Source organism: Salvia miltiorrhiza, chromosome 6, assembly GCF_028751815.1.
Source record: "Salvia miltiorrhiza cultivar Shanhuang (shh) chromosome 6, IMPLAD_Smil_shh, whole genome shotgun sequence".
Taxonomy (NCBI): domain Eukaryota; kingdom Viridiplantae; phylum Streptophyta; class Magnoliopsida; order Lamiales; family Lamiaceae; genus Salvia; species Salvia miltiorrhiza.
The window spans coordinates 14,085,726-14,106,628 of record NC_080392.1 but is presented as its reverse complement, the minus strand read 5'-3'; the positions used below and the strand labels follow the sequence as shown (position 1 = coordinate 14,106,628).

Below are 20,903 nucleotides of genomic sequence, written 5' to 3'. Positions count from 1 at the left end.
AATCGTAATAATTCACAACTAGAGTTTAGGGTTTAGGGTTTGAGTTCAGTTCAGTTGTGAATTTACTGATTAAGTTCATTTGTGAATTTACTGTTTCAGTTCAGTTGTAAATTCACAATCGAAAATCCTATTTATTTCAAAAAACTTATATACTTTTATTTATGTTTTCAAATATTGAAATCTAATTACAACTTTTTTAGATTTTGAACTATGAAGTTTAATATAAATTTAAGAGTCAATATATAAAAATGCCATTTTGATTTATTAAAAATAAAAATTATCCATTCATATAAAAAACTTAAAATTTAGCCATTTTTTGTGCAAAAATACAAATTTACTCCTAACATTAAAAACTTAAAAAATTAGCTATTTTTTCTCACTTGTCTCTCACTCTCACTCTCTCTCTCACTCTCACTCTCAACTCTCATTCAATCTCTCTCTGATTCGCTCAATTCCAGAAATCTCACCACCCCATTTATGGGGGAATCGCCACATGCCACCAGGGCCGGCCCTGGGGGCGGGCGGGCCTGGGCGACGGCCCAGGGCCCCAAAAATCTGAGGGCCCAAATTTTTTATTATATTTCATTAGTTATTATAGGCCCATAATTAAACAAAAATATTTAGCTTGTTAATTAGGCCCAAAATCTGTTATCTGTAAATACCAATCGTCAGATATCTTCGACTTCCAAGCGTAATTCTCGGAAAAAAAAAAAAAAAAAAAAAAAAACGCTTCGTCTTCTGCTTCAAGCCGTTGCAGATGCCGATTTTATTTCATGGGGAAGGTATTAATCTCTTCAATTTCTCAATTTTTACCGTTGAATCAGAATCAGTCACATATATAGTTGTATAAATAGAATGAGGTAAATTAATTCTTCTCACCAATTTACTCTTTGATTATTGTCCTTCTTGTTCTTGAGCAAAAAAATTCACACTGTAATTTACAGATTGTCTTCGTTTGGGTTCGTAGCGGCGAAGATTGTTGTTGTACCCTCATTGTCTATTTGTCTTCTGGAATCTGGATTCTGGTAATTGGTAAGTTTGTTCGATTGTTCTGATCCTTTTAAATTTTTAATGTTGATTTTCATTTTTTAATATCTTCGACTTCGCCGCTTCGGCAAATATTAGGATATAGTCATCATGGAAAAATTCTGGCAAACTACATGATACATCACGAAAAAAGGCAGACTGGCATTAGGAGGCATTAGGACGAATAAGTTAGTTAATTGGCATTATCTAATTCAAGCCAAATTATTCTATTATTTTAATGCTAGTTTGGCAATTGGCATTAGGAGGAATTTATGATATAGCCGCAATAGCCAGACTATCATAAGCAATAACCATGTATTCCTAAACTAATTTAGGATTATAGGATGTAGTCTGCAAATTAATTTTTTAATGCTAATTTGGTATTGATTCGATAGATATAAGGATGCCTTTTTCTAATTGTATTTTTATAATTTGCAGACTATCAAGTTTGGGGCTACCTATTACAAACTCTCAAGCTCCAATTTCTCCAGCCTCCAGGTGCTATTATTCTATCATTCAGGAAGCAAAATATTTTTCAGTAATTCTTGATTGTACACCAGATTTTAGTCACCAAGAGCAAATGACTTTGATAATTCGATGTGTTGATATGTCATATAGCAAAGTGAAAATAGAAGAGTATTTTTTAGAGTTTATTAAGGTGGATGATACATCTGGTTTATGACTTTTTAATGAATTACAAAATGTGCTAAAATCACTTGATCTTAATATTGAAGATGTTAGGGGACAAGGTTATGATAATGGTTCTAATATGAAAGGAAAACACCAAGGAGTTCAAAAAAGGTTGCTTGATATTAATCCAAGAGCGTTATACATGCCATGTGCTTGCCATAGTCTTAATCTAACTTTAAGTGATATGGCACATTCTTGTGTGAAAGCAGTTTCTTTCTTTGGAATAGTACAACGTATATATACATTGTTTTCAAGTTCTACTAAAAGGTGGAAAGTTTTACTCGGTAATATTGAAGGGTTGACTGTAAAATCTTTGTCAAATACACGTTGGGAAAGTCGTATTAATAGTGTTAAAGCAATTAGATTTCAATGTGTTGAACTGAGGGATGCTTTATTAAATTTATGTGATATTTGTGATGATGCAAAGTCAAAAAGTGAAGCTGAAAGTTTAGCTACATCAATTGAAAATTTTGAATTTCTACTTGGTATGGTTATTTGGTATGAAATCTTATCTATTGTAAACATGGTGAGTAAAAAATTGCAATCAAAATCTATGTGCATTAACTCTGTCATGAATCAGTTAGAAGGTTTAATTGCATATTTTGAAAAATATAGAAATGATGGTTTTAATTCAAGTTTGGATATTGCTAAAAGCATTGCATCTAATATGAACATAGAGCCAATATTTCCAACAAAACGTCGTATTACTAGAAAAAAACAATTTGATGAAGGAGAAAATGTTGAGGTTTCATTATCACCGGAGGAGTCATTTAGAATTGAATATTTTGTAGTTATTGTGGACATGGCAATTGGTTCTTTAAAATCTAGATTTGAACAATTGAAATCATTTGAACATATATTTGGTTTTTTATTTGATTCGAAAGTTCTAAAGTCATTGGATAATGATGAATTGAGAAATTGTTGTGTTAATCTGAACTCTGCTCTTACCCATGATAATCTATCTGATGTTAAGTTAGATGATCTATTTACGGAATTAAAAATATTACAAGTGACTTTGCCAAATGAGACAATATCTGCTATTGAAATTCTTGAATTTGTGAAAAGTGCAGATTGTTATCCAAATGCTGCAATTGCTTATAGAATCATGTTGACAATGCCGGTTACTGTTGCGTCAGCTGAGAGGAGCTTCTCAAAGTTAAAGTTGTTGAAAACATATTTGAGATCGTCAATGTGCCAAGAGAGATTGAATGACTTGGCAATATTATGTATAAAAAAAGAGATTTTAGATAACATAGATTTGGACGATGTTGTAGATGATTTTGCGAGTAAAAACGCTAGACGAAGTCATTTTTATAAGTAATGAAATATTTTTATTTTCAATATTTTGCGCGCAAAAATATATTGAGGGCCCATTTTTTTAGTTTCGCCCAGGGCCCCATTTTTGCCAGGACCGGCCCTGCATGCCACCCCATTTTTGGCGAATCGTTGTCGGCGTCTCTGAACGCAGCCAGCACCACCATGTCCCCTTTCCCACCAGATCTTATTGTTTGTGTGTGTGTGTGTGTGTGTGAGAGAGAGAGAGAGAGAGAGAGAGAGAGAGAGAGAGAGAGAGAGAGAGAGAGAGAGAGAGAGAGAGAGAGAGAGAGAGAGATTATGTTAACTTGATTAACAGTGGGATTGTGAATGATTTATCTGCCAAATGTTGCAATTGGGAAACTAATGTCGAGCCAAGTGAATGCTACGATGGGGAAACTTGATTAACGATTGGGATTGTGAATGATTTATTTGTCAAGTGTTAGATTTTGCTTTTAGTTTTATGATTTTTGTAGATTTGTGTGTTTCTGTTTTCTCTTTGTAAATTTTTGGCATGAAAATATCAAATTCTGAAGCTACTAATATAGAGGTGAGTTTGAGTTGTTAATATTCTTCAATTCACAACTAATTTGATGAATTCATAACTGAATCACCAGTGTTGGTTGTGAATTCGAATTCTAAACCTTGAATTAACAAACACTATTGCTAGTTGTAAATTCAAGTTTTAAAGTTTGAATTCAGAACTGGAAATAGTGTCAGTCGTAAATTCGAGTTTTAAAACTTGAATTCACTACTAAAATTAGTGTTAGTTGTGAATTCAAGTTTTAAAGCTATAATTCACAACTAAGAATAATCTTGGTTGTGAATTCGAGTTTAGTGGATAATTTTCAAGTTTTTTTATGTTAAGGGTAAAATGGTAAGTGTGACCATTTTTTTTTTAATTTAGTAGATAATTCTTATTTTTACTATTTCAAAGTGGCCATTTTTAAAGTCCACTCAAAATTTAATATGAAAAACTATTGCAATTATTAAAAAAATATGGAAAACTATTTATTTGAAATATAGTATAAGTATTTTTCTTTATATAAATTTTTCTATGATTAAATTTAAATAGAATATCAATGTGGAAATGATAGATGAGCTAATGTATGCATGGAAATTAAGCTTTTTATTTAGATTATAAATTGATGAAGTTTAGTATAAATTCAATATGGGATGGATGATTTAAAATAGCCAAAAATAATGAATATAGGAGATGCTACCTATAATTGAGAGTGAATAGGATGCCTCCAATATGTATTATTTTATATAATTAATTAATTAATGAATGTTAAATGCTTGTACTTTTTTTTTTCAAATCTTACAAGTCATGATATTTCTACAAAACACCCGGAAATTTAGGCCATAAATAATAAAAATCTTATATTCTATCGTGAGGTTGAATGAGATTTTGGGGAAAATTTGAATATTCCAAATGAATAATTCCATAGATAATAATCATGATCAATATAAGAGTATGTACAATGGGGCTCGACCCAAAGGTTCGGGCCCACTCGGTGAGACCCATCATGTTGCCGTGCCCCGAGCTTGAACAAGGGCTCGAATTTGCGAGTCATGCGCGAAAGTGTTTTGTGTGGACGCGTGCTATGTAAGCACTAATTAATAATAACTTTAAATTTTGAATTTGATCGTTATTATTATTATTGTTTTCCTGAAACAGTCGTTGCAATAACAATTTTCATTTTTCTTTTTATCTAATTTCTCCTATAAATACCTCATACTTTCATTCACTTTAACACCATATCTAAATATACGCTTATACCTTTCTTCTTTCAGTTTAAATTTTGTTCTTTCTCTTCAAAAAGAATGGAACATGACTTCAACAATTGCTTTTCCAACCAATCAAATTTTCCATCGATCTCAACATTTTCTCCTATGGGCTTCTCGCTATTTTCTCAAGCCTTCAATGCATTAAACTCTTAATGATAAATGCCTTTGAGGGGGGTACAAGACGAGATCTTCCGATCAGTGCATCACGACTAGGCCTATAGGCCAAAAAGCGACAAAGCGCAACAAAGGGAAAGGTAAAAAAATTGAGTCGTCGTCGGCCTCAGAGAAGGGGAAAGACGCCCATATACTCTACAGATTTTTCATCCCATTTTTCAAAAATCGAATTCTAAATAAAATAAGCATCAAATTTTATAATTGAAAATTTCATTAAATTTAAAATAAAAAATTACAATAATTAAAAGGAAACATTTTTTTTAGAATTTCTATTAAATTCAGCTAATATAAATTTTGTAATATTTTTTATAATAGTCAATTAAAAGGAAACATTTTTTTTCAATTTTTACTATAACTATTACAGCTACTAAAGTAGCTATTGGACCAACTTTGTTTAATCAACTTATCATAAGAAAAAATCAACTCTTATTAACCAATCATACTTGTTGAATACCTATCTATAGAGCCCCCATTTTTAACGATAAAATATTACTACTATCTTCAAAAATGAACAAGAGCTATGAAGATGTAGGGGAGACCTGGCTCAAGCGACAAAGTTGAGGCATCAAAGATTTCTCTTCCTAAAGGTCATTGGTTCAGAACCCACTAATGGTGGCATGTGTGTTCTATTTGTTTGGATGTGAGATTGTACTTGTATTTGTTTGGATGTATGGTCTAATTTATAATAACATAGTTATTATTCCGTTCGTCCACCAAAAAGAAGTCATAATTTATCATTTTCTTTCGTCCCTGTACATATGTCATAACCCCTTTTTTGGAAATAGTCTCACTAATTATTACTTTTAAGATTCTCACATATTTACATATATTGTCATTGATGGATCCACCATTTTTTAATTTGTGAGGTCATTTATCTCACTAACTTTCTCCATATTTTTTAATTTGTGGAATCTTTTTTTAACTCATTAAATAAACAATTAAATTTTTTTTCTTAAAGCTCCTACCAACCTCTTTTAGATTTTTTTTTATGTAAATCGAAAAAATATTTGATAAATTCAAATATGATATACATATATCTTCTATCTCTTTAAAAAAGGACGAGAGCTATGAAGACATCATGGGACATTTGAATAATACTTTTATCTTGTTCAAATTTTAAGGGCCAAGTGAGAGGGGGAAAAAACACAAAAAGTAGGTTTAGAAGACTGTAGGAATTTCATAAAATTAGTACTCTATAAAATGATATAGTAATAGAAATTTTATTAAAAGGAAAATAAAAAGAACAAAAACAGGTGAAAGCACCCGCGAGAAGCCACGAGAAACCGAAAAACAAACAAGACTAAGAGAACATTTTTAGAGGATCATCCTCATAAAAAGAATCTTCGTCGTCAAGCATATCTCCCCATCTTTTAGAAACAACGGTCGACATAGCCCGAGCAGCGTCAGAAGAAGAAGAAAGTATCTCAAATTTTTGCATAACCGCGCCTTCAGAATGAGCATGTTGCACTTTTTTCAAGAACTCCATTGGCGACGAAGAGTCAAGAACGGCTCCCTGCAAAATAGCACCAGCGACATGACCAATTGCTTGTTTGTCCGAGGACATACCATTCTTGATTATACGCCGGAGTCGGTGCTTGATAGAGGAATCAGAAAGCTTCCCCTTCTTGGAAGCCCCTTTCGGACGGCCACGACCGCGAATTATGGGAGGATCCTCCATTGTCGCCTTTCCTGGCGTCACAGTCAAAGCCATGTCTGTATTGCTACAATGCAGAGTGACAATATCAACCTGTGTATCTGACACTATAGTATTTTCCACCGGAAGTCGGGTAGTGTCATTCATCACTGGAACAATCTCCAAACCAACAGACTTGTCCGCTCTGTTATCACCAACCGAGTGTTCAGAGACAACCTCATTATCCAACTGAACCTCAGCATCCAACGACTCCAGAGCAGCAAAGGGGTTGTGAAGGTCCACCTCCACCTGCGCAGCATCAGATCCAAGATTTAGGGAACCAACGGCTTCCTTCCTTGTTGAATCCGGGAAGGTGTCCATCTCGTCATCCCCAAGAGCAGAGTCACGATTCGAGGGGTTCAGGATTCCACCCTTCTCATAAACAACCATCTCAAGAGAAGCCTCAGAGCAGGCCTGTTTACGATCCACTTGTTTCCAGTTGGAGCGATGTTGCTGAACAGGGTCTGGGTCAGTTCCTTTGCCAGCTGGCTGACCCTCAGTATCATTCCTCCCCTCTTTAGATCTCCTGCAAGAGGTAGTAGCATGGCCAACAACACAGCAAGAGTGACAAAAATATGGGAGGTCTTCATATCCGAATTCGAGAACAAAAACCCAATCCCCACATTTGACATCAAAAAAATCAGGCACAGCCTTGGAGACATCCATCTCAACCAAAATACGCGCAAAATGACCCACAGAAGCATGAGCAGATAAACCATCAATAACAATTGGTGCCCCTACATGTCTAGCAATACCAGAAAGCACCTCCGGATGCCAATACTCGTGAGGTAAATTAAAAACACGAATCCAAACTTGTGCTTTAGTGGATGAATCCTTGTATGGATCAAAATTTGGGACCCAAGTCCGCAAATGCAAGATGCCCGGATGTAATTTCCATGTATTTTTAGCAAAAGCCAGTGCCATATCTTGCGCAGAGCAGAATTTCAGGGTGAAGTAACCTTTACCCAGAGGAATAATTTCCCAAGATAAATCCGGCTTCCATAACTGCTGTAACTCGACATGCAAATCAGCAGCAAAACGAGGACGATCCCCCTTGCGAAGGATAATCCGGCCATGCAGGGCATGAGAGAATGATCGCACTTGTCGTTGATGGAACCCTTCCGAAATGATAAGACAGGGTTTATCGTTCACCAAAGAAGGCTGTAGAACCGTGAAGTCATAGGCAGGAACATCAGCTTGCCGACTTCCCTTCGTCTGTTTGAGAGTATCCGCAAAAGATCGACTAGATTGCTGTGCTTTAGATTGACCATTCCCGTCGAACTGTTCCAGTGGCGGCAAAGCCGAGGTCGGCCCCCCAAGCCGAAGAGCAGGCACCTTCGGAGCAGACGGGACGGCCATCGCAGGGTTTGGTTGAGTAGTAAAAGATTGAGGCTGCTTAGGAAAATTGTTAGAGACGACCGGCAGATTGAGCGCCCCTCTGTCGCCCGGTGAACTGAGTCCACCGAAAGCCAAAGGCAGCGGCGGGAACCAACCAACGCTCGAGGGGCCATTGCCGCCGTTTGACGCCATCAGACGGACGGAACAACAGCTGGAACCGGTGAGGACTGACTGCCGACTTCCCTTCGTGCAGCTGGAACCGGTGAGAAACGATCCTACTATGGGATTCATTTGGCTTCACATGGTTTTTTGGCTTCAGATGAAAGTCTGTTCCTCAAACCAGATCGCCCAGCTTTTCTTCGCACAACGAGGATGAAGATCGCCCAGAATCGGCGAGGATGAAGATCGCCGATCTTGGCTGTGGAAGTTATCGGTCAACGGCTGTGGAAGATCGCGGGATGTGGAAGATCGCTCGATCTTGGCTGTGGAAGATCGCGGCTGTGGAAGATCGCCCGATCTTGGCTGTGGAAGCTAGCGGCGAGGATGAAGATCGCCGATCGTGGCTGTGGAAGCTCGCAGAAAAAGGACTCTTCTCTCTCTCTACATGGCCTGAAATTCCATGTTCACGGTGGTGGAACCAAGCTTTACTCATTCATATCGATGTCGGCGATGAGCTCCGCCTTGGACGATGGCCGAAGACAGCAGCGTCACCGGTGAAAAATGGAGCTGCTGGAAGTTACGCTCCGGGTACTGTTCATAAACAGTTGCATACTGTTCATCTACAGTTGGAGAGTGTTATGTGGTACATAACTTTTGCACTATTATATCTTTGAATTAATTAATAAACGATACATATTTAAAACTCGTACTTGAACCTGTACAAGTCACGAGCTACATATATTAGTGAATTTATTAACTGATTTAATTGTACTTTTTTTATAGAATTTATAAGTTTAATGTCGAAGAAAATCATTTTTTTAGGGGTCTTCCAAAATTTTGAACTTCATTCTCCCCCCTTTTAAACATCAAGAGTAATAAATCTGCAAGAGGATTTGAATCATCTATAAGAGCATCTCCAGCGCTCTTCGTAAGACCCGGGTCGATCCAACTAGGGGGCACCGCGCGCACTGGAGAGCCGTGGCGGTGCGTCCCCGGTGTTAAGCGTAGAACCGAGGCGAAGGGGGGAGAATGGGGAGCGCGTGTTGGGACGCGTGCGATTTAAAAAAAATGAAGAAAAAAACTTAAAAAAAAATGTGACCGTTTCCTCTCTTCAATTTTTATTATTATTAATATTTTAACCGTTGGCGCAGGGGGTGGAAACGGCTAGTTTTAGGTTTTTTTTCTTTCCTTTCCTACCTCTATAAATACCACTATTTCATACTCCAAAAAATACAATTCTACAATTATCTACTCTCATTCTTCACTTTTAATTTTAATTTCAATGAAATTTTTAAATTTTAAAATAGAAGTGTAGAAATGAGATTAAATGGAAATGGAGATTTAAGCATCCCCTTAAGCAACTTTGCATTGGAGAGAGGAGGTGCTAAGGGTGGGACCACCTTATAAGACCCCCCTTAGAGCATCCATAATGGGCTTACTTGATAGTTTACTTGATAGTAGGGGACCACATTGAGTAAAGGAGGCCACAGTGGGGTTACTTGATAGCCTACTTGATTTTTTTAGTTTTGATTTTTATGATTTTCATATAAATTTAATTGCTTAAATTTAAATAACACAATTTAATTCAAATTTAAATTGCATTAGTTTAAAATCCTACAACATACCAAAAAAAAACCTACTCTAGATAAGTCCACGACGCTTGAGCACTTCTTGGACCATGTAGTTGTGTAATGTCCTTTGTGCATCCGTCATGTGCGTAGTATCCGTGCTGAGGAGCTTCATATCGAGCTCATCCCTTTTGAGCTCGTTCTTCTTGGCGTATTCGGCGGTGATTGCTTTCAAGTTCTGGCCGGACCTGTCCAACCTCTCCACGAATTCGGGTGGAGGCTCCGAGCTCTGCGACGCCTTCCCCTTCCCCTTCGCCGCTCTCGCCGCAGCCTTGTTTTCAATTGGCCGGCAAGACGAGATCTCCTCGCCCGACGCCGATGTGGTGAATTCTCCCGTCTCCGTAGTCTTCATTCTTTTTGAGGAATGCACGTCTCCCTCGAGGTACATCGACTTGAACTTGTGGTTGTTCCAGAGAATTTTCCACGCGTTCCAATAGTTGAATGCGCTCTTATTTGGGCTCCTACCTTTGAAGAGGATTTGGGCTTGTCCCGGAGCATGTCGTCCGAATGACCGGAAGGCCACTGGGTGCGCGTCTCTGTCCAAATACTTTCCCAGAGCCGCACATCCGCGCTTCACTTGGGCCCAGTGCCCTTGAATTTGGCGGTGTTTGAGGTTGGCGCCGATGAGGGGGTTGACATGGTCGAGAATCCGTGACCAATACGCCTCCCCCTTTTGATCGACACCACGGATGGCGTCGTTGGTCTCTTCCGTCCAAATTTGAACGATGACGTCCGTCTCCTCGAGGGTGTAGGTAAGACGGACAATCCTTCCTTCCTCCGGCGCCTTCTTGTCATGCTTGATCTTGTAGGCGATTTCCTTCCTCCGGCCTCCTTTCTTCGGTTTGGAGGAACTATGGGATGCCGGTGACTCCTCCTCGCCGGTTGGAGGGTCATCCCCCAAGTTGCATCCTGCTAAATTGGGATGATAATCGGCGGAGAGATCGGGGCACCAATTTGGATCATATATGTTTGGGTTGTGTGGATCCGTGGAGGTTGATAGATAGAGGAAGAAGATTGAAGATGGTGGAAGGAGATGGAAGTGGAAGAAGATTGAAGATGGTGAAGAGGTTGGAAGAAGGAATATTTAAAGAAGAGAAAAAAAAGAAAAAATAAATAAAGAAAAAGCACAAACGGTCCAATCAACTGGAAAAAAAAATTGTATTCTGCCCAAAAGAGCCGTTTTTTAAATTTCAAAATTAATTTTTTTTTAATAAAGGCTCGTGTACAACATGCGCCCTATTCACCGCCCATCGAGTGATACTCGAGCGGTCGAGTAGCCCTCGAGTAGGGGAGATCGAGTAGAGCGTTGCGGATGTTCTTAAGCACCTCCCATTGATTCATTGAAGATGCTCTAAGATTTAATGTGTAAGCGTGATTGTAACTCTAAAAAATATATTATCAAAAGAAATGGAGTGACTACTATGTAAAGTTGTGAATGAAAATCACAAATTTAAAATTAGTATTTTATCCGTTTCGAGATATAACGTATACACTTATATTGGGCATATGAGAATATGAATTGTGTAAATTTGTTAAGACTGAACGAAAATCACAAATTTAAAATTAGCATATTATTCGTATCAAGATGTAATTTATACACTTATATCGGGTATATGAGAATATGAATTGTGTAAACGGGTAGTCACCAACTACATTAATCTATATTCCTAAAAAAAAAACTACATTAATCTGTATATTTTTAGTAAAACTTGAAGACTAAGAACCTCAAACAGCTTGCTTTATCATTAAAAGAAGTTCAAATTGTTTGGTTGGTTCAAAGTTGATTGATGAGTCCAAGCAAAAGGTCTCAAAAGTCTGCTCATCGACCACGTGGAAATACAAAACAATTACCACAGAAAGAAAAAAAGAATGCATTGATAGTGCCTGTGCATGAAACTTTGAATCTTTTTTAGATTTAGTGCAATGAACGTTGCATCTCATGATAGCCTATATACATAATTCCAAGAATCCTAACAAAAGTATAGGTAGGCAAAACATTTAATGCAATTAGGACTGCTAATGGCGGGTTTTATTCGAATCAAAATTATTAAAATTATTTCAGATTTATGTTCAAAACTAATTAATTAATTATTAGAATCAGATCGAACTCGAACCATTAAATAATAAAATGAAATAGTTCAAATAGAATAATTACCCGTGGATATCATGTGGGTGGTTTAATTACCCATAAAAGAGGCCGATCATTTTGCGCCAAGCTATTAGAGCATCCACAGTGGAAGACGCTAAGAAGAGGCACTAATTGATGGTCCCACCAATTAGCGTCTCCCTTCGCCAATGTATTGGCTCTATAAGAGACGACGCTATAATCATCATTTTCATTTAATCTCAATTTTACTCTTCTATTTTAAAATTCAATATTTCATTAAAATTAAATTTCAAGATTATATTAATTAAAATAAAATAAAATACTCAAAACATTACATTAATTAAAATAAAATACTTAATACAAAATTAAATTTAAACAAAAAGCCCACCAAAGATTAAATAGGATAACAAAATTAAATACAAAAAGCACAAGGGGATTTGTTTTTTTTAAGTCAATAAAATTTATTGCATTAAGAGAGTACCAGGGGTACTAGAGCACCAAACAAAACAGATTCATAGCAAGGCTCATACTAGCAAGAAAAAAGAAAAAAAAACACCACCCCAATCTAAGGAATACTTGAAGGTAAAGAACAAATACGATCAGAGAACCACTCATGAGCGGAATAGCAAAATTTACGAGGAAGCATTGCCTTGACGCATCTCCAAATGCAAATAATACTCTCATCCACATCTTTAGCAACATCCAAGCTCATCTCTTTGAATATTCTATCGTTCCTTGGTTTTCATAACTTCCAACATACACACTGCCAAATGATGTTGAATATAACCTTTTCAACTTTGTTTTGCCCAAACTCCCAAACTCAATAAAGTGATCCATTAAAGAAGCTGAGGAGGGGCAAGAAATCTTCAACCAAATACAAATATTATCTCAAACACTGCAAAAAAAAAAAAAAAATGGAACATTGATCATGGATGAATGAAGTACTTAAAAAAAATTGAATAAAAATTAAGTATAATTCATAGTATTATAATAAATTTTATTTTTAAAAAAATATTTGTAAAATAATAGATATAAGAATGAGACATAGTGACGCATATAAAATTGTGAAATAATGAATCTCATTCTGTTGTTGTACCGCATTTTCTCACTTTTTATTTTAACAAAAAATATTGCAGTATTATTAATATTTTTTTAAAATGAATTTTTGATGATGGTTTAACATTTTTTAAAAATAATATTTGCATCAATTTATAAAGGGGTAATTGCTTGTAAATTTATAACGTTTTCTCGAAATTGGTTTCTACTCCAGATCTGCAAAATCGACTTCAAAACCCATAACGTTTCATTTTCTCTCAAATTTGTCCCGTGATCGATCAATTGCCTATGTGGACGTCGGAAATGATATAGTGGCGCTGAAAATTACACAGTGGCGCGTCGAAAATGAAACTTGGATTTTTTTTTGACATGTGGAATTAAAAAAAAATACAAAAATCCCCCTTTCTTCTTCCCCCTTACCCCCAAACCCTAATTCCCCTCCCCCCACCACCGCCGGCGCCGCCCCCTGCTGCCACCACCACCGGCCCTCAACAGCCCCAAGAAGCGGGCTGGCAGGAAGAAGTTCCACGAGATTGCATCATTTTTTGGGGTGTTGCAGACTCTCTCTCAGTGAGAATAGAGATTGGGTGTCCACTCTCAACTCTCCTCTATAACCAAAACAACGGTGTCGCCTCCCATTTTTCCCCAAAACTCTAGATCCCCAAATTAGGGCTGCTGCTTTCACAAGGCTGCCGCACCGGATCTCAGAAATTAGGGCCGCCTTGCTTCACATGAATCTGGTGAGAATGACAAATAAGGGTTTTCTGGGTGGAGGGCAGTGGATCGATGAAGGAGGAGGGTTTGCAGGGCGCGAGGCAGTGGAAATCTTGGGGAAAAGAGGAGGGGGGGAGGCGAGGCGACGAAAATTGTGGGAGAAGAGGGATGGATGGAGTTGGATGGGGACCTCTGAAGGTGGCTCAAAGGAGATGAGTTGGGCAAGCCATGCATTGTGGGTAGAGCAGAGAAGATAAAGGTTCATAGGTCTACTGGGAAAATAAAGGTGGTGGTGGTGGTGGAGGTGAGGAAAAACGGTGGTGGTGGAGATGAGGGAAAATGGAAATGGTGGAGGTAGGGGGCGGCGGATGGAGATATGGGAAATTAAGGTTTGAGAGTGAGGAAGGTTGAGAAAGATGATGATGTGAAATTTTTATTTTTATTTTTATTTTATTTTCACATATCATAAATGTGCCACAGTGTCATTTCAGGCGTGAGCGTAAGAAAAAATTGATCATCAGATTAATTTGAGATAAAAATGAAACTTTATAAATTTAGAAATCAATTTCTTAAATCTGGAGCAAAAACCAAATTCGAGAAAATGTGTCCATTTAAAACATAACCTTAATGACCTGTTTAACCTCTTGTCCTACGCAGAAGAACTCCTTATCGCAGATCTTTCATGATTGGGAAGGAAGCTCAAATACCATTTACAAAAATACAGTAACATGCATGAAAATTCATCCAAAATCTTTCTCAAAGCATAGAAATTTACACAATCACATCCATCACATAATCTTTAGCACCAATCAAAAAACCCTAAACAAAACTAACATACTTTCACTTAGTATATCAATGAAATTGAAATGCAACAAAAACCTCAAATAAAGCATGCATTAATCACTTCACAAACAAGATTATGCAGCCTTCAATCCTTCATTGGGTTCACCTCCGGCACCGGAATCCTTCATATTCCGGTGATCTTGGGGCACGATTTCCATTTTTCCGGCGGCCAAATCCGATCTGAAATCGGTCAACGCCTTATTCAAGGAGCCATTCTCAGCTTGAATGACCTCGAGCTGTTTCTTCACCTCCAAACACGCCCCAGCCAGCTTGCCGTACTCCTCGGTGGGCCCGGGCTTCGAATCCGCTTTCGCCACGTGTTCGATCCCAATTTTGTCCATCACCAGCTGCGGCAGCCTATACCCACCCGCCCGATCAGTCCGCCGCTGCACCCCCAACGCGTCGTAATCACCACTCCGCGGAACCCTAAGCCCCCACCGGAAATTAATCATCGCGCAATCTCGCAACGGGAGGGCCGTCGTGGCGGTCAGGTCCGTGCCTCTGACTATCCCGTTCACCAGCCAGCCCGCCGCCGCCTTCGATTCAACAGCCGGGAAAAGGCTGGCGACATTTTTGACGAAATTCCCCTCGTCGGCGGCGCCAGGGTTCGATTTCCCCCCCAATTTCCTGACGATGGCGGAAGAGATTAGTTTCTTGACCGAGAAATCGCCCAAATCGGGCTTGAACCGGATGAAGAAGCTAGGGTTTTCGCAGCCGATGACGTTGAACTCGGCGCTCATGGTGAGAGGGCTTCGGATCGGCGACCCGTAATGCCCGATTCCAGTCTTGAAGATGAAGCTGAAGGGGCTTTCTGAATCGTTTGGGCGGTAGGCGAATTTGAGGGAAGGACCAGATTCGAAGTAGGTGCTGAGATTCAGCGATAATTCTTTGGATTCTCCGGCGACAACCCCCGATTGAAATGGGTAATTGAGAATGTTTATGGGGATTTTAGCTCTCAGCAGTGGCCTCTGCTCCTCCCTAAATTTGATTGATGCCTTCATACTGAACTGGGTGATTATTTCTCAATTCAGCTGCACCTCTGTTTTGTAGTGAGAGAGTGAAGAGAAATTGGGTCTGATTTGTTTACTCTGCAAATTTTGTCATATGTAGAGGGGCCGTTTTGCCCTTGAGAGTATAAGGTTTGAGATGTGTGTATGCGATTTATTTGAAGGAATCTTAGGGGTAAAATTGAGATAATGATTTGTGTGATCACAGGTTAAGTATACGATTTTGAATTTTTTTGATTCAGCCATTTCAAATTCAAAATATTTCGGATCAATTTGATTTATCAAATCTCGGTTAAAAATTTCCTTAAATTTAAAACATTGTGCGTCTCTTATTGTTTGAATATTTTGGTTACGATTTGAAATGCACAGGAAAAAGATTATTTCCATCCTTCCAAAAATGCAACCATAAATTATTTATGCTTAATTTCAGAAAAAAGCTACTCTCTCAGTACTTTTTAGTTGAGTATGATATATAAATGTAGTGAGAATTATTCCAGCAATTATTGGAAAGATACATAAAGTACTCTTTATCAAATTTGGACATCTAGGGGTATCAGTAATATATAGTACTATGTTGCATAACTGAGCAATAAAAGAATTTATCTTTATTATTTTGAAAGAGTTAACCGTGAAACATTATATGTCAAAATTGTGGTATGCCTAATAATTTGATTATTTACAATAATATGCAATACCATGGCATGCTATACTTAGAAACGATTTTTTAATTCAATTTCATTAACATTAGTCACAAACTCGTCGAATTTCCCAAATTAATACTACTATTATGTATATGTGGATAGTGAAACAATTTGCTGGAATAAATTCAGCTGGATCATAAATATAGAGTAGTACAACATATTTTTCGCAGAAATCACTAACTGTTCCTAAAAACAGAAACAAGCATCTCTCTCTCTCTCTCTGGAGTCTGAACCCAGAAATTGGAAGTGCAAGCCTCCCAACAGTTATTGGAAGATCAAAACTAAAAATCAAGTCTTTTTAATGTCACAGTGCTGAATGCAGCAGATCTTCAATTCTTTGGGGCTCTTGGAATATCAAGATCCCGAAAAACGGGACTGTCGACTCCAACTCCCATTGCGTTAAGTCCATTGTCGACATAAACAACAGCTCCAGTGATGGCCGATGCCAAAGGCGAAGACAGAAAAGCAGCAGTGTTTCCGACCTCATCTGTCCAATTCAAACGTTGAGATTAGGGTTAAACACAACAATTAGACGCCCTACCACACTCCAATCGCCATGTCTCTCGTTTCTATGAAGCTCGCGGATTTCAAACACACTCTTTCTAAAAGAAAACTGCATGTGTATGTGTATGTGTATGTGTATGTGTATGTGTATGTGTATGTAGAGAAGAAACTAACTCACCGGCAGTAAGCTCCTTCTGCAAGGGTGCATTCTCTAATGAGTAGTTGATCATCATGTCAATAAAGCCGATGGCTTTTGCAGCCCGGCTTCCTAACGGGCCTGAAACATGTCAACGAGTAACTATAGAGTGTGCGGAACTGAAGTACTAAATCAACTAGAACCGACCGTTGATTCAAATTACCTGCGGATATGGTGTTGACTCTCACATTGTGTTTTCGACCAGCTTCAAAAGCAAGGACCTAAAAAAGTGAGTGAATAGTTGTCACAACATCATGATGGTGTAAGAAAATGAATAAGAGAAGACTAAGAATTGGAGAACTAACTTGTGTGTCACTCTCGAGAGCAGCCTTTGCAGAACTCATGCCACCGCCATATCTGCAAGAAAGGCACAATGTAATCCAAGAAAGGAAGTAGTTGAAACCATATGGCACACGAGAAATCAAGGGTATGCGTACCCTGGTATTATCCTCTCAGATGCAATGTACGTCAAAGAAATCGTTGCACCACCTAACGGGATAAAAGGCAGTATAAAGCATGCATTATGATAGCACACTAAAAGCTATATGGGAAAAGATGTGACATACCTGGATTTATGATTGGAAGAAAATGTTTGAGAAGGGAAACAAAGGAATAACTTGATGCAGATATGGCTGCAAGATAACCATTTCTTGATGTTTCAAGAAGAGGCTTAGTAACCTACATGATTCAAGATAGATGGTAACTTCAAGCAACTAAAAAAAGTAAACGACAGAAAAAGGAGGGCGAATGAGATAATCACCTCCGGGCCATTGGCAAGTGAATGCACAAGAATATCAATGGAGCCAAAATCCTGTTTCACCGACTCAGCAACTTCCTGCAAGACAATACAATACTGGTTTCGTCAAGCGAACTAATTATTAAATAACACAATTATTAAACAGACCCGAGAAGTGAGACAACTCAAACTTCTTGTTTTGAAAGTTTTGAGGACAGACGACTAAGGGTCTAATCGTATCTGCTAATAGGGCAAAAAGTTCAGGTTCAACTTCTGATTTCATTTGCTGTTTGAGGCGAGAAAGCATGTAGCATGCTATATACTATGGTGAATCCTCCTCAAGCACTTAAGAAATAATTACAGTAATAAGTAGTACTCCCTCCGTCCACGAAATGAGTACACATATTTCCTTTTTCGTCCGTCCACGAAATGAGTACTCATTTCCCTTTTTGGCAAGTGTACCCCACACATCTCTTTAATTAATACACTCAAAAAGTGGGACCCTTAAACTATTCACACTACACTCCATACATTTCTTAAAACTCGTGCCGTCCACAAATGGGTACTCATTTCGTGGACGGAGGGAGTAATTTCTTTATGGGAAAACAAAAGATGAAGAAAGTGCAATGGAAAGACCTTCACAGTCCAATTAGAAGAGCCAGCGTAGCGCTTATTTGCCTTGATCTGCACCGTGGTAAAAATAAATTAGTATATAGGAGAAATTCAACATGTTTAACTCAAAAGTATAAATTCTTCTTACGTCTTCAGGAACATCCTCAGGAGAGTCAAAAACTGCATCCAATGGGTATACTTTAGCAATTTCCATCAAAGAACCATCTGGCAGACTAAAATAAAAATATCCCAAGATGGTCAATAGACAAAGCAAAGGAAGATAAGTATTTCTTGACAGACATGAGAGATTTATTTCTTACACGCGTGACTCATCAAACTTTCCACGTCGTAGGCTGGTCTCAAAGATATTTAGTGCCTAAAATAGTTGGTGTTCATTAGTAATAAACAATAATTTCAGAGAGTCAAAAACGATGCTGAAACACTTAGTTCAAATACTTACTGGAACCCATGTCCCAACAAGAATTTCAGCACCTGCAGCAGCAAGAGATTTTGCAATTGCCCATCCATACCCGTTATCATCAGCTATACCAGCAATAAATGCCCTCTTCCCTGCACACAATGCAACATATGCTAGTAATTAACCTAGTTCGCTAGCTTGAATCATTCGTAATTGGAAACAAAGAGAATCCATCAATATGAGCAGCAAACTCCTCTTCGTGCGTGATAAGCATGAAATAGAAATGTCAAGGAGAATGCACATATAAATTTTAACCACTTCAAAATAGGCATTACGAAAATAAGGGTCCAACCTCTTAAATCAATGGGCAATCCTGGCAAAGATTGTTTATCACCTCCAGCAGCCATTGCTTTTACAGCATGCCTTTGAGGTTTAGAAGCGTTGTTGTGGCAGGTCTTGTAGAATGTCTGTGTGGCAGGTAAAAACGACGAACTCCTAAGCTTTGTCCAGGACGTGCCTTTGGTTTCACTACCAAAACATGCTATGCTCGATCTAGAACTTTGGTGGGAAGCAGAAACGCAAGGCTTTGCAACCAAAAGTTGTGTGATACGAGTTGCTGTCGCAGCCATGTCCTTCTAAGTTAGAGGATGCTGTAAATGTTGTTCAAAGAGTCAGCTTCACTTTACATTACATTTTCCGAGGGAAATATATAACAAGGTAACATAAACATCAAAACCAAACTGAGAGTAGACTTTCTAGTGTTATCAAATTTCATCAGCAATACATCTATAGCTCATTTTGGGATAGAAAAAACGACATCTTGATCTTGTAGTATTTTATTTAAATTGAAAAATACACAATTAAATTAGTCTATCAATGTCCTTACTCTCCACAAACAAAAACTGCAGCTTCATCAAACGAATTAAACCCTTGATTCATCCATCGATCAATCAGTAAAACAAAAGATTCACATAGTTTACATATTCAACAACCAAATCACAACATACATTTGTACTAAAATTAACGCATAAAATTGTCTTCCTCAGTGAACCTCCAACAGTAGGCACAAAACATAAAAACCCAACACTCACAATCAAAAAACGAGAAAATAACGGCCCACGAGAGATAATCCACAAAAAAAGACAGAAAACAAACTCCAAGAATGCAGATACACAGTGTAAAGAAACAGATCAATCTACACAGTAGAACCCACATTCTACGAGCCCATTTTCTCACTCACCTCGCTTGAAATGCTCTGAGAGAGAGAAAAAATCCTTTCTTGTGCTGCGATGTGTGAATTGTGATGTGCAGAGATGGTGTTTGTAAATATGCGTGAGGGTTCGATGAAAACTATGCAGTTTGGTTAAGGCTGTTGAGAAGCTTTGAAAGTGCCGTTGAGAGAGTGAGTGAGTCAGTGACTGAGTGAGCTGTTTTATTTCGGCAGATGCAGACCTCGTCAAATTTACGATCTTGCCCTTGCTACACATGAATAATTGATCAAACAAATTTATGGATTACTCATGTTTTGTTGCTCCAACTCTTATCATTTTTTAGAATACTAATGAGTAATTTATCAACTGTAGAGGAGGAATAAATTACCTTATAAATTATAAGTTCGAATTAAAAAAATAAATTAATATTTTATTTCAATGTGATAGTAGACAATTTATTGAAAATTAATTTAGAAGACAAGTAAAATTGTAATAAAAGAAATCAAAAAATTTTAAAGAGCATTTTTTTAAAAAATTATATATTTGAAAAGTTTTTCTATATACTCGTACCAGTTATAAAGCCAATTGAAAAGTAATTTAATTGTGTCTTATCATCTCAAATTCATATAGTAATACCAACTAAATATTTGAAGCTCTTTAAATTTATAAATAAAACTTTCTCAAATTCATATAGTAATACCAACTAAATATTTGAAGTTCTTTAAATTTATAAATAAAACTTGTTGCAATAATTGATTTTATTAAATGTGATTATATAAAAAAAGAAAAAAGAAAAAAGAAAAAATCTAAAGAAAACCCTTGAAAGCACATAAAAAGTAGACTAAGGGACGAGCCTCATTAAAACCCTTTTACGGAAAATCCAAAAGGAAAAACCGTAAAAAGAAAAAAGAGTGCTCGTCTAGCAGACGAAAAAGAAAAAAGGTGGAAGAGCGAAAATGAAAGTTTTCAGAACTCCAGCCTAACA

General features: G+C 37.6%; 3 protein-coding genes across 3 annotated transcripts; 1 reads left to right on the top strand and 2 right to left on the bottom strand.

Moving 5' to 3' along the window:
• Window positions 1-725: 725 nt before the first annotated feature.
• Window positions 726-3,139, top strand: LOC130988847 (uncharacterized). Its single transcript, XM_057912798.1, has 2 exons — window positions 726-1,032; window positions 1,465-3,139. The coding sequence occupies exon 2, from the start codon at window positions 1,796-1,798 to the stop codon at window positions 3,035-3,037; it is 1,242 nt and encodes a 413-aa protein (XP_057768781.1). The 5' UTR covers window positions 726-1,032; window positions 1,465-1,795; the 3' UTR covers window positions 3,038-3,139.
• An 11,280-nt stretch (window positions 3,140-14,419) lies between these two features.
• On the bottom strand, window positions 14,420-15,749 carry LOC130988846 (uncharacterized). Its single transcript, XM_057912797.1, has one exon. The coding sequence runs from the start codon at window positions 15,532-15,534 to the stop codon at window positions 14,608-14,610; it is 927 nt and encodes a 308-aa protein (XP_057768780.1). The 5' UTR covers window positions 15,535-15,749; the 3' UTR covers window positions 14,420-14,607.
• A 602-nt stretch (window positions 15,750-16,351) lies between these two features.
• LOC130988845 (enoyl-[acyl-carrier-protein] reductase [NADH] 1, chloroplastic-like) lies at window positions 16,352-20,203 on the bottom strand. The gene is made up of 13 exons (XM_057912796.1): window positions 19,948-20,203; window positions 19,060-19,357; window positions 18,750-18,859; window positions 18,610-18,665; window positions 18,438-18,522; window positions 18,314-18,361; window positions 17,702-17,776; window positions 17,508-17,619; window positions 17,379-17,430; window positions 17,247-17,298; window positions 17,105-17,162; window positions 16,924-17,022; window positions 16,352-16,728 (listed from the first exon to the last, which is right to left on the bottom strand). Exons 2-13 carry the CDS (start codon window positions 19,334-19,336, stop codon window positions 16,571-16,573), a joined length of 1,182 nt encoding a protein of 393 aa, XP_057768779.1. The 5' UTR covers window positions 19,337-19,357; window positions 19,948-20,203; the 3' UTR covers window positions 16,352-16,570.
• Between the last annotated feature and the right edge of the window lie 700 nt (window positions 20,204-20,903).

Bases quoted from the DNA above. Each gene is read 5' to 3' on its own strand.
- LOC130988847 (XM_057912798.1), top strand. From the start codon at position 1,796: ATGAAAGGAAAACACCAAGGAGTTCAAAAAAGGTTGCTTGATATTAAT.
- LOC130988846 (XM_057912797.1), bottom strand. From the start codon at position 15,534: ATGAAGGCATCAATCAAATTTAGGGAGGAGCAGAGGCCACTGCTGAGA.
- LOC130988845 (XM_057912796.1), bottom strand. From the start codon at position 19,336: ATGGCTGCGACAGCAACTCGTATCACACAACTTTTGGTTGCAAAGCCT. The intron at 18,523-18,609 runs GTAAGAAATAAA...TTTTTATTTTAG, and splicing joins AAGTTTGATGAGTCACGCGT to TCTGCCAGATGGTTCTTTGA. The intron at 17,299-17,378 runs GTACGCATACCC...CCTTTCTTGCAG, and splicing joins TCTGAGAGGATAATACCAGG to ATATGGCGGTGGCATGAGTT.